This window comes from Bactrocera tryoni, chromosome 5, assembly GCF_016617805.1.
Source record: "Bactrocera tryoni isolate S06 chromosome 5, CSIRO_BtryS06_freeze2, whole genome shotgun sequence".
NCBI classification, from domain to species: Eukaryota; Metazoa; Arthropoda; class Insecta; order Diptera; family Tephritidae; genus Bactrocera; species Bactrocera tryoni.
This window is the reverse complement of record NC_052503.1, coordinates 51,466,918-51,483,702: the sequence shown is the minus strand read 5'-3', so window position 1 is coordinate 51,483,702 and position 16,785 is coordinate 51,466,918. Positions and strand designations below refer to the sequence as shown.

At 33.7% G+C, this 16,785-nt stretch overlaps 1 protein-coding gene across 6 annotated transcripts in view; it reads right to left on the bottom strand.

Annotated features, from left to right (window-relative positions):
* Positions 1 to 5,924: 5,924 nt before the first annotated feature.
* LOC120778618 (transcription factor AP-2-epsilon) overlaps positions 5,925 to 16,785 on the bottom strand; it is a 108,663-nt gene continuing 97,802 nt past the window's right edge. For 5 of the 6 annotated variants that reach the window (XM_040110500.1, XM_040110503.1, XM_040110501.1 and 2 more), the window contains 5 exons: positions 13,870 to 14,077; positions 11,615 to 11,804; positions 7,982 to 8,246; positions 6,240 to 6,407; positions 6,050 to 6,160 (listed from right to left, as the gene is read on the bottom strand). In XM_040110500.1, the coding sequence (XP_039966434.1) occupies positions 6,050 to 6,160; positions 6,240 to 6,407; positions 7,982 to 8,246; positions 11,615 to 11,804; positions 13,870 to 14,077 (942 nt within the window). Of the gene's footprint in view, positions 6,161 to 6,239; positions 6,408 to 7,981; positions 8,247 to 11,614; positions 11,805 to 13,869; positions 14,078 to 16,785 lie in introns of all 6 variants that reach the window. The other variant, XM_040110498.1, reaches the window with a different exon arrangement.

Genomic DNA, 16,785 nt, shown 5'->3' with positions numbered 1-16,785 from the left:
GACGATGATGCCAAGCTATTATGGAAAAGTGTAGACAGACTACAAAGTATTAACGTTATGAGCACTTAAAAGCAATAAAACATAACATTTCTATTAAATTTTCTTAATTTCCACAGAAGCGGTCTACTGTAATATTTCTATGCCTAACCAAAATATACAATTGGAAACTGAATAGTTAAAAAAAAAACTATTGAAAACATATTTTTAACTTACTTCTTCCTTAATTTATGTTATACTATAAAAAATTTGAATTTGTTTTATATTTATATTATTAATAAACGTCGTTTTATTATATGCTCAAAGTGTCTGTCCATGACTGTACATAAAAACTGCGAATTCGTTTGGAAAACATTTAATATATTTATTTTTTGTAAAATGATTTTGAAGATAAATTAAATCTAAAAAATTACTTATAGATCACTATGGCTAAGTATATATGTATTAATTTGGAAAAAGTAGCATTATCGGCTAGTGCTCCAAATGTAATTTCTTATGCAATAATACATACATTTAGTACGATATACATTCTTTATTTTTACTACTTATCAAACTAGTTGAAAACTTTTAATTTAGAATTTAGCTATGCATTCACATGGACATACCTATAGTTTAAAGCATTTTCACTAATGTGCTTAGTTAAAAATATATATATATGTACAGTACATATGTATGATATTATATATGATACTTGATAAAGGTCGGTTTTTTCTCTGACTTATATCAGACCCAAACACACATCTATAGATATACATATGTATGTATGTAAGTACACACATGCGACGAATTAAAAGCATTTATCATAGAGTAAATTTGACTGCCGTTCTAATTTCCACTAATATAAAATTTTAAATTAAATACATTTTAGATACATATTGGATTTTTGTTAAAAAAATGTTGTATGTTCCACAACTTTTTGCAAATGTGTTTATATTGTTTTTTAATAATTAAGTAGTTTGTTGTTGAAAATATTTAAAAAAATTTATGGTATTAATTCAAATACATAACTGCTCCATTTCTCTTTTGTTTAGCATACAAGTGGATAGTGATAAAATATTTAAGAAGTGAAGGAGATGGTGAAGTGAAGGATATGGTGCTTGAAAATCGTTAGACAAGTGTTAGAGAGATGGCAAGAGAGATCGACATCTCTGGCGAGGCCGTTCGAATGATTATGGTGGATATTTTGGGTATAAAACGCGTTCTTACTCGACTCGTCCGATTAAAGCTGAATATTTTTCATAATGAGTACCGTAAACAGGTCTCTTTGGACTTATTTGACTATGAGTTTGACATGCAATCAAGTCAATAATTATCGGAATGGAACCCGTTTTCAATAGATCGAAGAGATAAAACAAAATTCGTTGAAGGAGCTGAAGGCCATCCAAAAAGTGCTTATGAAAAATATTTCGAGGACTGTATTTTGGTGTGGATTATGGAAGGCGACAAAATACATATTGATGAATAATAAAATATGTTGTGTTTTATTAACAATTTGCGGGTACTTATTTCTCACAATGTATTTTTTACCCTCGAAACTTATAGATTTCATGAAAGAAATAGCTAGCCCACTTTAAAAAAAAAGTGTTTATTTTATAGTAAGCGTTCTTTTCCTATATTAAGTCAAAATAAAGGTGTAAAAATAAATAATTTAAACCAAAAAAAATAAAATAAATAGTATTTGAGTTATGAAAGGGTAACTTCCCACCAAATTTCGTGAAATATTTTTTTTAGTATACATAAAAAATATAAAATCTAATAACTTGGTTCTTTGAATTTTGACATAAAATCTTTTTCTGACTTGAGATAACCTCTAGATAACCCTCAAAAATTCAATTCAGATAGCCCGTAAATTATTTTTTCTTTAATTTTTGTTACTTTATATTTCTTTTCCAGTAGGTTTATCCTCACTGATCTTACTTAGGCTTTTTTTAAACTAAAGTAAGCTTCTGATCATCATACTCTTTGTTATATTTTCTCATAAATCCAATATATGTATATACATATAGTACAAGTGACGTGGGCGCCCGGGGCCAAGGGTGTTCTATTTGGAGTTTTAAGTACCATTTTTGAAAATTTGGAGAAATAAAAGTATTTGTTACATTCAAAGCATAGGTTAACTATGAGAGTGACACGTCGCTAGACAAAGCTAGAAAAATGCATATTTAAGTTCTATCACTATTTTTAAGAAAGATATAAGCCAAAAGATATTAGACTAATTCAAAGACTGAAGAGTATTCGAGTCAAAATTAATATTTTTCATTGTTATTCAGATTATTACATTGTGAGTGTATCTTTTATAATAAATTTTGTAAAACAATTTGTGGAAGTATTTTTCTGAATATTAAAATACAGCGAAGATCGTTTTGCCGCCCCCAAGACGTTGCGCCCGGGGCGACGGCCCCCTTCGCTCCCCCTAGCTACGTCACTGTAGTACTATATGGGGTATTCCATACCAAATCGACCACTTTTGATCCCGACCCCTTTAGATTTTGCTGAAACTTAACCATCCTTTTCTACCCTTTGAAAAACATTTTTGAGAACTTTTTCAAAATTTTTTGTCCAACTTCAAAAAAGTTCCGAATTTTTTCAAAAAAATGGCTTTTTTATTTTCAAATAGCCATAGTTTTTGTAGAAATTGACTTTTGGGGACCTTTTTTTTAAATTTTTGTTTTTGAATGAACTTTCCGAAAAAATACACAAAAAAAATTTAACACGATCAATTATATAAAATAATCGGTTTTTTTTAAGTAAAATCGTAATTTTTGGTAAGTTCGCCATTGTTTTTTTTTCCTCAAAAACAACTTCAATTAATTTGACAACTATTCCTTCTAATCCCGGAGTGGGCCGATTTTTTTTATATTTTTTTCATTTTTGAAAAGTTGACAATTTTTTGCTAAAGTCAGCTAATATCTCCATTCACATAATTAAATACTAGCTCAAGATTGTCGCTGAACTATTTTTAACAAATTTGATTATTAAAAAAAAATTAATATATAATTCAAAATCATATACTAAACAATTTTACAAACAAGGAAATATATGTATATTAAATTATTGTAATGTTGTAATAGAATTTATACAGGCATCCCTCGAATAGCACGGTACTTGAGTTGCACGAAATCTCGAATAGCACGGTTAAAAATTGCGACAACCCTCGAATAACACGGAGTTCGAATTACACGAAGTCGCGAAAATTCCTGTTAAAAATTGAGTATAGTTTTCCTTCGAACGACTGTTTGTAGTATGACGCAATAATGCATTTGAATCAGTCGTTGAACATATGTAATTTAAAAATTATTGCGTTTATTAAATTTTAACTTTTAAATTTTTAAGTTTCACTTTTCTAAATTGAATGAATTTTGTTATTTTTATATAACTGAAATTTTATAACTAAAAATAAAAAAAAAATTTGTTCTTATTTTTAATGTTTTCTTAATTAATCTTTGGAACCAAATGTACAAATTTGTATGGATCTCGGGTTCGAGTTGCACGGTTTTAAATAGCACGGAACGGTATCTCCAAAATTGTATGATTTATTAGTATCAAATAACACGATTTCGATTAACACGGAACCAATTAACCGTGTTATTCGAGGGATACCTGTATTAGAATTTACTTATGGCGCCTTTATTTCTGTTTGTTTGTCATTAATTCCTTTGTTTTTATTTTATTTTTACATACTTATATAATTATATATATACAAGTCTTATTTATTTAATAATTTAATGCATTTAATAATTGAATTGATCTATAATTAACCAGCCAGATATTTTATTTTTGTTTTGTAAAGGCAGACACTAATCTCCATTGAATTTTAAATACTGGGATATTCTTCTATAATAAATAAATGCGTTAAAAGGGAGGCTTAAGTTGAGTGACTCTGATTAGACGGATTTAAAGATTCATTTTTACAGAATACTATGTACAAATAAATGATGATTTTATGAGACATGTGGTTTTCAACAGAAAAAACTTTATTATAAAGGCAAGAGTCGAAGGTCAAAGATCGATAGGTTCAGTTTTCGACCACTTTTTGCAGCAGTTGGGGCCGTATGTCAGCAATAACGCGCTGAATATTCTCTTCCAATAAATATTGGTGTTAAATCGCACTATTTTAGTGGCCACGCCACAGGCCTACAAGGAGAGTTAGCGCACTCAGTCATAAATCATGACTCTATAGCGTTCCCTATTGATTGTAATCTTTTGGGCGGCTTAAATTTTGAAGAAATGTGGTCCTGTGATTACCTATGTCCATAGATTGTTTTTTTTAGAAACTTAACGCGTCTCAACAATGGCTTGTGGATTTTAATCACACCAGATGCGAAAATTTTGTTTATTAATCGACCTATTCAATCAAAAGTGAGATTTATCGCTGAAGAAAACTTTCTTGCGAAAATCGGGAGCGGCGGCTATCTTGTTTTCAACTCATTCGCCGAACGTGCGAAGAGCTTAACGGGGGTTCGGCTTCAATTCTTGCGCGAGTTGGATTTTGTGAGTTCGCAAACCAAGATTCTTCCGCAACATCTTCCATAAAGTGAATGGGCACAACTCCAAATGTTGCACGTGATGACGGATGGACGAATTCGGGCTTTCTTCGATACTATGCTCTACCGCAGCAAAGCGCGTTATCCACTTGAGTCAACGTGGTGCGAAACCGATCAATGTTTGTTCGAATAATTGACTAATCTGGGTGATTGGAACCATTATTATGGTAAAACATTTTCACGATTTGTAAACGTTGTTTCGGAGTTAATCTACTCATTATGGAATGGCAAATCAAATTGAGTATAAATCAGGTAACAGCTGTCAAAAAATGAACGACACGCCTAAAAAAACATCCGTTAGAATGAGCGTTTGAAGTTTTTTGATCAAGGAGTGGAGCGTCCTACAAAGTTTAAACCAGCGATAAAGGGATGCTCAACTTATTCCAGTGCGCCTCAAAATTAGCGTTTTTTAAAACATTTTGAATTGCAGCCAGATCAGACAAAATACTTGTGTTTGGGTATTCAAATTAAAAGCTCAATATTTATTATGATTACAAATCATTATATGTTGGCAATTTTATATGTGGAGAAACTATTTAAATATTTTTTTTTTTACGATTTTGTGGTATATTAAAACAACTCAACAACAATATCAAGTGATTTAACCTTGTTATTAAACATTTAATTAATGTTTTTAGACATTTCCAATTGAAAACTAATACTACGATGCATCACATCAGAAACCATTTGGTCAAATACATTTTAATTACGCGTTTTCTCCATTTTTTATTGTTTTAAATTGTTTATTAGTGTTTTAGAACGGCGGTAGCAAATCTCTCCGATAACATATATTTTTGGTAGAATTTCAATTTGGCTGCCGTTCAGCCGTTCCAATTGCGAAACATCAAAATCTCTTGAATTCAGTTAACTTTTAATGTTCAGAAACTGACTTACGCTCACAGTTCCAATGACATGAGATTTGAGCATCTCTTTATCACTCGTTTAAACCATATACTCAAGGCATTTTATGAGGGAAAGGTATAAACACATGTGTTTAACACTTCTTGTTTTGAGACGATAACTTCACCGAAGTCTTAAAGTTAGACAATCAACCAATCTATTTACAACTTCTGTTATATAAAACCTTAACTAATAATTGTTATTGTTGTTTCTCATATTCCTTTAATTTTTACGCAGCAAAATATTATAACTGGCGGGTATATGTACATACATATGTGCGGAAAATACCTTCAAAAACTCTTTCAAAAAACAAACAAACTACAGTTAATTTGTATTTCAAGGAATATTTATGCATATGTATCTATACATACATACATAAGTATATACATAAGTATGTGTCAGAATTGTAATTATTAACAAATAGTATATTTATAACTGCATATGCATATACATTACGAATTAATAATAAAAATAACGGCTTAATCAATATTAAAATTAAAATTACGCTCGATGAACTAATATTTTATTTACTTTACTTAAACTTATACTTTATTTCGTTTAAAACGTTTTTCTTGTTGTGTTTAATAAAATAAAGCAAACCCGGCCTATCATTTCTTGTCACTATCAATTTTGTTTTTGTCCAGCGAGGAGGACACCATGCCGCCACTATTTGAAGGATATAATTTATCTAAATAGTTGAGTGATTCATTGAGAAAAGTCTGAAATTGAGAGAGAGTACCATTAGTATGCAGTCATCAATCATTTACATATATTTTTAACGAAGTAGAAAATCGTTACCTGGAAAGCATGCAGTACGGCCATTATAGCGGGAGATCCAAACCCATGAGTAATCAAAGAGAAGTGTGTAAGGTGACGCTGCATAGAAGGTTCCAGTAAATGTTGTGATCTCGTGCCGTATTGTGTTGTGCGATCTTGACTAAGTACTTGCATTAGTTCCTTTGTTATCTGCATACATTAAACAAAATTAAAATATGTAGTGTTATTTATAAGAATATTTTTAAAAAATGTAACTTCGTAAATGACTGTAAACAAAAACAAGAAAAATGCTATAAAATCCATCACAGGTAAATTTCTTATAGCTTAAAAGTAGAAGCCCAGAGGTGAACTAGTGCCTGATGCCCCGAGCATACTGAAATTATGGAGGGAACACTTCTCCTGTCTGCTAAATGGCAGTGAAAGCATAACACCAAGAGATGGTTCCCCAATCAATAACGATGGAGCAGACGTTATATTGCCAGACCGTAAAGATGTTCGTATAGCAATTACCCGTCTGAAGAATAACAAAGCGGCGAGGGCCGATGGATTACCGGCCGAGCTATTCAAATACGAGGTGAAGGACTGATAAGGAACATGCATCAGCTTCTTTGTAGAATGTGATGGGACGAAAGCATGCCCAACGATTGGAATTTAGGTGTGCTCTACCCAAACCACAAAAAAGGAAATGTCAAAATCTGCGTCAACTACCTTGAAATAAGCCTCCTCAACAACGCATATTAGGTTCTATCGAGCGTCAAAAAACTGATTGAGCCTTATCAGTCTAGCTTCCGGTCTGGAAAATCAACAACTGACCAGATATTCACCATGCGTCATGCGTCAAATCTTGGAAAAGGCCCGTGAAAAAAGAATTGACACGCACCACCACTTCGTCAATTTCAAAGCTGCTTTTGACAGCCGAAAAGGAGCTGCCTATATACCGCGATGTCTGAATTTGGTATCCACGCAAAACTAATACGGCTGTGTAAAGTGACCAAAAGCTCCGTCAGGATCGGGAGGGACCTCTCCGAGGATTTCGATATCAAACGAGGTTTCAGACATGGCGACTCCCTTTCGTGCTCGCCAATATACTCTTGGAGAAAATAATTCGAGTTTCATATCGATATCATTGGCCATAACAACTGCGCAGTTCTGCTTTTTCCAGGTTGGGCAAAGAAGCGAAGAAAATGAGTTCGGTAGTGACCTGGCTACACTTGGAATACCCATTGGGAAAAAAGCTGTGGGAATACTTCGCTTATAACAGACAGAAGGTCGTGGCTAAACCGACTCAGCTCTTCAGGCTGACCATTGAAGTACTAATATACACATGTTTGTATATATTTTGGGTGTTACTAACTTAGTGGCTATGGTTTCTGTATAAATAATATGGTATAAATACTACCAGAACTGAATTATGGTCCAAAAAGAATTTTGACATCTCTTCTTATTGGGATATACATACATATATATAACAAGAAAATGTATCAACATATAATTTGTCCAATTCATCATAAATACTATATATAATTTTATATGAGGGTCATAACAGTGGTTCTAGTGATAACAGAATGGGATAAACTCATATTAAAATAGACGGAAAACCACTATTTAATTCCACTTAGTTATTATGGTTTTTAATATGTAGCTGCTCTCGGACAGTAAGGGATGCACTAATCTAACTATAAGACATTTATTTTTATTTTTATTTTCAAAAACTAAGAAAACGAAAAATTGTATATGTACATTATTTCAAGTTGTAGCGTTACCTGCTGTGAATGAATAAGTAGTTCTTTCCTGCGATATGATTCTTGGGGCTCTGTTTGATGTCTAATGACGTATTCGGCTAGCTGACGAGCTGGAAATTCAGTTTCACAAACGAAATGGAAATCTTTTGCCAGATGAGTAGCTTCGCCCTCTACTAAGGACGTGAGTAATGTGACATTGGCAGCCTTTCGTCTTCCCGCAGGTAAATTTAAACCAATTTTTTCAAGCTTTTCTCTTAGTAGGCGTCCACCGTTCTTGCTCTTTGCTCTATAAGAGTAAAAATATCATAATATATATAAATAAAGAATCTTAATATTCAAATGATTTTTTTTTTTTATTCGCTCAATTTGTAAGTATAGAAGGAAATGTTTTCAGTAGTTGCATGTTGTTGCTTGTAAACGCAAAATTCCATATACATATGTACATATTTCTTTAACTCATCTAACATCAGTAAGTTTCATTATTAAAATTTGTTTTACGTCCGGGATATGGATCAACCTAACTAACACATATCTCTTTATTCATTATATAATGTAAATCCATTATTTTTTCAATAGATGGCTTTAGTAATCTACAGCTGGGTTCGACACGTCAAGCGTTACTCCCCAGCGATTCGAGCAACCTGTACCACTTTCTTAAACAAAAGGGCAGCAGTTAGTACAAATTCTTTTCTTGCGATAAAAAAAAGTTGCTAGAATCCTATATTTTTGTTTTCTATAAATTTCCATAATTGTAATTTGTATTTTCATTTGTTATTTAACCGTTCTCAATACTAAAACTGATCCAAAATATGCAAAACAAAACTTGGTAGCATTGAAGATAGTGGTATCCCTATCCTTTAATAAGATATATGCATACTCTCTTGTACGAATTCAACGAAATACGAAATATACGCAAATAAAACGGAAGGCAATAGGCTGAAAATGTAAATATGTAGAGGTCATTCGCTACTTTGGTTTCAGTGATCCGTTCCACTAAACCTCTGATAAAAAAATTGCCTAAAATATTGAAAAAACAACCGAAATCAACAAGGTTGGCGGTCATTTGGGAATCGTTGTTGAATGTAAATAAATTCGATTAATTTCTGAAGTGGATGGCTTATGGTAACTTACCACAACGTCCAGCAAAAACGGGATTGAGTCAGCGTAAATGGAGATCAAGCCAAAATTGAATGTCAGGATTAACATGGAATCATCATACTATAAACTCCTCCCCTACGGCCAAACTCTTCATTCGCGTCAGCACTGTTAACAATTGGACCATCTGAAGTAAGCAATCGTCCAGCAGTGGTCAGCTTTAAGCAATAGCAGAGGATTTGTGTGCCATCAGGACAACGCCAGGCCACACACATTGATAGTAACTCGTCAGAAATTGCGGGAATTTGGATGGGATGTTTTTATGCATCTATCTTATAGTTTAAACCTAGCAATCAGTGTTTTCTATCTGGTCCTATCTATGTCTGGCGATTGATTTGCTGGTAGGTTTTGCTTATGCACGATTTCTATGAAAGTAGCATTGTGAAATTATCTTCAAAATGGCAACAAGTTATCTAACAAAACGGTGAATATTTCTTCTATGTCATATAATTTTAACTATGCCATCAATGAAATTTTTTTTTTACTTCTTCCGTGATGATCAAGACCAGCACGCTACTATAAATGGGAATCGCTATCGCTTAATGATAACCGAATATTTTTGGTCAGAATTGGATGATGTGGACTTGGAAACACAGCGAATGCCACAATCGATTTATTGAAAATCAAGTTTGATGAACGCGAAATGGCCCAGTCAATTGGTGGCCTCGGTTGTGTGATTTGACGCCGTTAGACTATTTCCTGTGTTGAACTTGAAATTGCACCAGTATCGGCCGATTTATGTTTGAAAACCGTCGCAAATTGGTTTCAGCGTCTGGAATTCTGCAAGCGTGTTCGCGGTGTCCATACAAAAGAAATCGAGTTCCATACATAATGGCATCGAATGTACTTTCACGGGAATAAATAATTTCATTGATATCCCAAACCGTTTTTGTTTTATAGAAAAAACTTTTGTAGCACTCTTATTGAGAAACCCTACACAAGGTGTATGGGAACACAAATAAGATCTAGTCCGATTTCATTAATATTCAGAGCTAAACTACATTATATTTAAAACAAGTAAGGAAGGGCTAAGTTCGGGTGTCACCGAACATTTTATACTCTCGCATGATAAAGTGATAATCGAGATTTCATTATACGTCATTTACATATTTTTTTAATTTACTGTAAAATTAATTAGATTAGTAGTTCCTGAGATATGGTTTTTGGTCCATAAGTGGGCGAGGCCACGCCCATTTTCAATTTTTAAAAAAAGCCTGGGTGCAGCTTCCTTCTGCAATTACTTCCGTAAAATTTAGTGTTTCTGACGTTTTTTTTAGTCGATTAACGCACTTTTAGTGATTTTCAACATAACCTTTGTATGGGAGGTGGGCGTGGTTATTATCCGATTTCTTCCATTTTTGAACTGTATATGGAAATGCCTGAAGAAAACGACTCTGTAGAGGTTGGTTGACATAGCTATAGTAGTTTCCGCGATATGTACAAAAAACTTAGTAGGGGGCGGGGCCACGCCCACTTTTCCAAAAAAATTGCCTCCAAATATGCCCCTCCCTAATGCGATCCATTGTGCCAAATTATAAAAATCAATTTTAACATTGTGATACTTTTTATTAGTCCTATTTGTTTCATGAATGGTTTATTTTGAATGGTTCAGAATTTATTATTTATTTATATATCTTTATTTATGGCTTAGTTACGACACTTTATAGGTTTTCGGTTTCCGCCATTTTGTGGGCGTGGCAGTGGACCGATTTTGCCCATCTTCGAACTTACCTTCTTATGGAGCCAAGGAATACGTGTACCAAGTTTCATCACGATATCTCAATTTTTACTCAAGATTACAGCTTTCACGGACGGACGGAACAGACAGACATTCAGTTTCAACTCTACTCATCACCCTGATCACTTTGGTATATATAACCCTATATCTGACTCTTTTAGTTTTAGGACTTACAAACAACCGTTATGTGAACAAAACTATAATACTCTCCTTAGCAACATTGTTGCGAGAGTATAAAAACATGCCCATTAAATATTCCATGCGAATTCTACCAAACAGTCGGAAATCACTATACATTTATACTCAATAATTTGCGGTCCGATTTCATTCTTAACTATATTACATCAAATATCTTATATAGTAGATGTAATGGGGTCTTGAAAATTATATTTCGATCATTTTATTTTTCAATATCTTCACTGGTCCCTGATTTTAATATTTTATAGTGAACAAAATCTAATGGAATTTATAGTTATAGTTCGACAAAGATATTATTAAGCACCAAATTTAATACAAATTAGTGGAGTAACTACTAAAATAATTGATTTTACTTAAAAGTGGGCAATGTCATGCCTGTTGTTCGGAAATCAATTCGTCATCATGAATATTTTTTTATAAACCCTCTTATTACAAGTACATTGACTTCTTTACGATTTACAAACAACCTTTACATGAACAAAACTTTTAGCAACATCTTTTGAGAATATAACAAATTAAGATATACTTAGGTGAGTGTATAAGAAAATATTTATGCTACCAACCTTCGAAGAACTCCGCCAAGTAGAGACGCATTTAGACATTCTGGTGGTGATAACCTTCGTTGAACTTCAGCAATTGTTACTTTGTATTTGGACGTGCTGGATAGAAGGCTAAGTCGTCCCGGAACAGCACAAAATACCTCACTAGGTGAACCAGAGCCGATATTACCAAGCTCTTTCCCACTTTTAATACCTTTAATGAGATACAATATAAAGAGAAAAGTTTATTAAACATAATCCCCTTTTGGTAAACTCATAATATGATCATATTTTTTTGCCTTAAAAAAACTATATTGTTTTCTGTCTGTTGGATTAAACTATTTTTTTTCAAAAGTTTGAGTCATAAGTAAAAATTATTTTTCATAATAATATAATTTTCGAAATTTGCCTAAAAATCGTCTTCATTTCCTTCGAATTTCGAAATTGAGCGCATAGCAAACTAAATATTAAATGTAGCTAGTATGTGTATTCCAAAACAAGTAAAAATTTAGGCAACATCCACGATAGAGATTGCTAAGTGTAAACTTTGGCAAAAAACTTATCGTAACTATTAATAAATCTTTGGACGTGCCCCGAAGGTAGTTCTGTCCTTCAGCGAATTATGTTTTATACGAGTATCTTTGATCGACTGAAAACGATTTCCACGGAGTGGCAATTTCAGTTTGAGAAACGAGAAAAAATCACACGCACGAAAATCCAATTGTACTTCCACAATTCCAATCGTTTTCGTCAAATGTTCTTACGCAAACGCCTCAATCCGGCCAAATAGAACTCCTTATTGACCGTTTGTCCTACAGAACAAATTCATAATGCACCAAACCACGAGTATCGAAGAAAAACAATGAACATCACCTTTTTGAGCGGGTTTGGCGTGATTTTTTTGGTTTCGGCTCGTTTTTCCATCCATTACGATAATTGTTGACTTGTTTGCATGTCAAACTCATAGACTCATTACTTATCGGCAGTTATAATGCTCTCCATGAATGTGGGATCGGAATTCGCACGATCAAGCATGCCCAAAAAAAAAACGGTTTACAGCACTTTTTTTTGAAAAAATTGAGTTTTACCGGGACAATTCGAGCAGAACGTACTCGGGAGCGATGTCGAGCTTTCTTGCCGTCTCTCTGACACTTGTCTGTCATATATTATATTTTCAAGCACCATATCGATTTATAATATTTGCATCAGTTGAAAAGGTCGCATTATTTGAAATATCATTTAACCGGGGAATTTAATTACAATTTCTGAATGCTTTTTTGTCAAAATGTATAGTATGCTTTCTTGGGAATCTTGAACCAAAGTCAAAACAAAACACAGCGACAACACAGCTAAATCGACTCCGACGGGACTCCGACGTAAGATTAGCTAACATTTTAAAATCAAGTGGACAAATTGAAATCCATATACAACCATTGAACTTGCTATTCACAAGAGTATCTAGATATTTACACCCATATTTGAATGTGTATATACCATATTTCTGTAGCGGTGAGTGTATTTTAATGAAAATTGAACATGTCGCTTGCGTCACAGGGATGAATACGCCAATGTACGAGTAAAAGTATAAACATATGTGACGATACGTCCATTGTACATATAAATATATATGTATATGAACAAATGAAATAATATTTGGGGCGTTTGTTTAAATATAATTATGCCAATTAGTAGTGTGCGAAGATCGGTAGGGGTTCTATTACACAATACCTGTGAAATATGAAGCAACAAGGAATCTAACTCCAGGTGTGTGTTTGTTCATTCCTCTTTTCCTCATACAAATGTCATCCAAGTTTCAGCCACTTTCAAGAGGATAAATACTATATATATGTATGGTACACTAACAACATAAATACATAAGGAAGAGTGCATGCGACTGCGCTATTGTGAACAATGTGTATCGGATCTTATTCCAATTTCATAATGCACTCGTGGTTTCATTTCGCTGTGCCGAATTTTACACTGTCGATATTTACAGAAATTTCAGATTGTTTGGTGTTAAATAGCTTATGCTGCTAGTATAGTAGTTTGTTATAATTGTATACATAAATATCTTAAAATATTTATATAGTTAATCTACTTTTTACTTTAGTCTTGAACCGAAAAACTTCATTCATTAAAATAATATTTAAACCGTGTATATAATATAAAAAGTATAACGACTTTTGTCCTAGAGCACACGTAGATTGAAGATGTTCATATGAGCATATAATAACTGAGTTGTACTATATATCTTGGGAAACGATCATAATAATACTTACTTTTAATTAGAGGTAGATCTGACATAAACGCGACATTGTCATCTATACCGGGATTTTGGACATCATCAACGGCATTCTGTAGTGCTTGATGCAAAGCTAAGGGATCATGTTCGTGAGCAAGCCTACCACCATGTGTGGCGCCTCCTGATATAGTGCTACCATAATCTGCTCGTCTATCTGTGTATGGGAAACCATGAGACAGCTGCGCCTGGAAACAATATTTTTGAAATTTGAATTTAAGAAATGTACACTTCTGAATTTTTGTCTTATAACTTAGAGGTACATTAGAAACATTGATAACATGTTCAACGACTAATGCTGTTAATGCTATAATTAGCTATACTATAAGTATATCAGCATGGCACACTTTTAGTTTTTCGTTAGTTATTATTATAACTTTTTTTTCTATATGTATATGGGCCATTCCATCAATTGGCGACATGGTTTTGTACCCGTGGTTCTCCGATTTCGACGAAACTTTAGAATATCATAATATAGACCGAAATAAGAATATCTGTAAACCTTTTAGTGGTCAAAGTTGTTCCATTGTTTTTTGGCGCGCAATTCAAATTGAGATCAAACAAAAAAATGACTATTTCTTTTATTTTTTAACGACCTCAAAATTGAGTGAAAAAATTTTGCAGTTATCCAATTTTATGTAAAAAAAATCTCAGCTTTCTGATAAAAATATTTTCAAAATCCAAAAAAAATTTCTAAATCCAAAAAAAACATTTTTTTTCCAAAAATCCCGTTTTTTGTGCTTTTCCCCCAATTTTTTTCAAAATTGACTTTTCATTCGATTCCTCGTTCAATTTTACATAAGAATCAGTGTTCAAAAATTTGGGACTCTAATCCCATGAAGAGCAAAAAAAGTTCAAAGTTGTCGCTCAAAATCCGAAAAAAAAAACATTTTTTTTCCCAAAAGTCCCATTATTTGTGCTTTTCCATCAGCTTTTTTTTAAAATTGACTTTCCCATTGATTCCTCGTTAAATTTTACATAAGAATCAGTGTTCAAAAGTATGGGACTCTGATCCCATGAACAACAAAAAAATGCAAAGTTGTCACTATTTTTATGAATGAAGACACTGATTTCTTCATTAATCCATGTCTAAGAATACAATTTACATATTTACCTCCTTCACACAACCTTCTAAGCGAACAGACTGCGCCGTTATTGAGTAATTTTGAAAATAATGAATATAACAGAGTTTGCATACCTTTTTGTAAGTGCCGCCGGAAAACAGAAGAACTTAAGAAAACAACCTTGAGCAACTCAACTCTCGAAAAATTTAGTGGAAAAAATGATAACCGGCGACGAAGACTGGCTACGTAGTAAAAAAGGGTCATGGACGCAGTTCTACTGCAGAGATTGCAATAGAGAGAATAAGAGTCAATAGAATGCGAGCCAAATAGCTTGATGCTGGTTACAACAGCGTAGACATCCCTGGACGCAGGGAGAGTAGAAACTGACCTGCAATAGGTTGATCTTGGAAACCTTGCTCTGAAGCAATGCGAAAGCGGTCCCGTAGCAAGCGACAAAAATACATGATAGAAAATATAACTGATTGCATAATTTAAATCTGATGCTCGCCGAGCTGTTTTCACACTCTCACATCATGTTGGTAAAGAATTTAATAGTTTTGTTCACCTAACGGTTGTTTATCATACCTAGAACAAATCGAGACAGATGGGGAGATGTATATTATTAATATTACGGGTGAACCAAGTAAAGGTTTTTTTCTCAATAGCCTTTTTTGACAGATGACGCGTGAGTCGTGTCAAGCTGTCATGCTATTTTTGTTCAGTATTGTTTGTCATTTCACCGTGGGAAGACTTACGCCTGAACAGCGCAAATCGTTCAACTTTATTATGAAAATTCACGTTCTGCAAAGAATGGGTTTCGCTCAACTTATGGTCAACATAATCGACCTACGAAGCGTACTATTCCCAGCACCATCACACATCTTGAGCATTCACTATTGGATAATATTCGACCGAATAGACCACATCCAACACGCAGTGAAGAAAATCAGCCGTAGCTGAGAGTGTACACTAAGATCGTGTAGAGTTCATTTCGCGCCGTTCGCAGCCACTGAGAGTAACGTATAAAACGACTTGGCGTATAAAATACAGCTTGTGCACTTGGCGGTCGCTCAACCTTCCCAAGCGACATCGCTTCGCTCTATGGGCTCTTGAAAAGTTCTAAAAAGATCCGACGGTTTCCAGCCAAATTTTGTTCAGTGCTGAGTTCTATTTCTGGCTCAATGGATATGTAAACAGGCAAACAGACAAGCATTTGAAGAAGAAATTCAAGAGCTGGCATTTCGTACAGAAATAACAACGGTTTGGTGTGGTTTGTGGGCCGGTGGTATCATCGCTCCATATTTCTTCAAAAATGATACGGATAAGAACGTAACCGTCAATGGCGACTGTTATCGCGCCATGATATACTTTTTCTGTGGTGATATGTAAAGTCTAAAGTCTATGCGGACAATACCGCTTCGATTCAGGTCTTGGAGCAAAACGTCATGTCATTCGCCAGTTACCAGTCGAAATGCTTGAACGAGTCATCCAAATTAGATTCAACATCTTAGACGAAGCCACGGCCAATATTTGTAAGAGACAATCCTCAAAAAATAATTGCCAAAGAATGTTCTTTCGAGTGATAATAAACATTCCCCATTAAAATTGAAGTTTCTGTGTTTTTTTCTTTAAAAATGTGGGGAACCTTGAAATGGATCATATTTTATGATTATACTAACAAGCAATATTTTTTCAAAATATATAAAGAAAAAACTGCATGGGCTTTTTGGAAGCTTGTTTGTCAGAAACTAAATACAACCATATTTGTTAGTTTGTTGCAAGGTCGTGAGCATTACTAAAGTTGTGATGGTTGTACCACGCAATACACATTG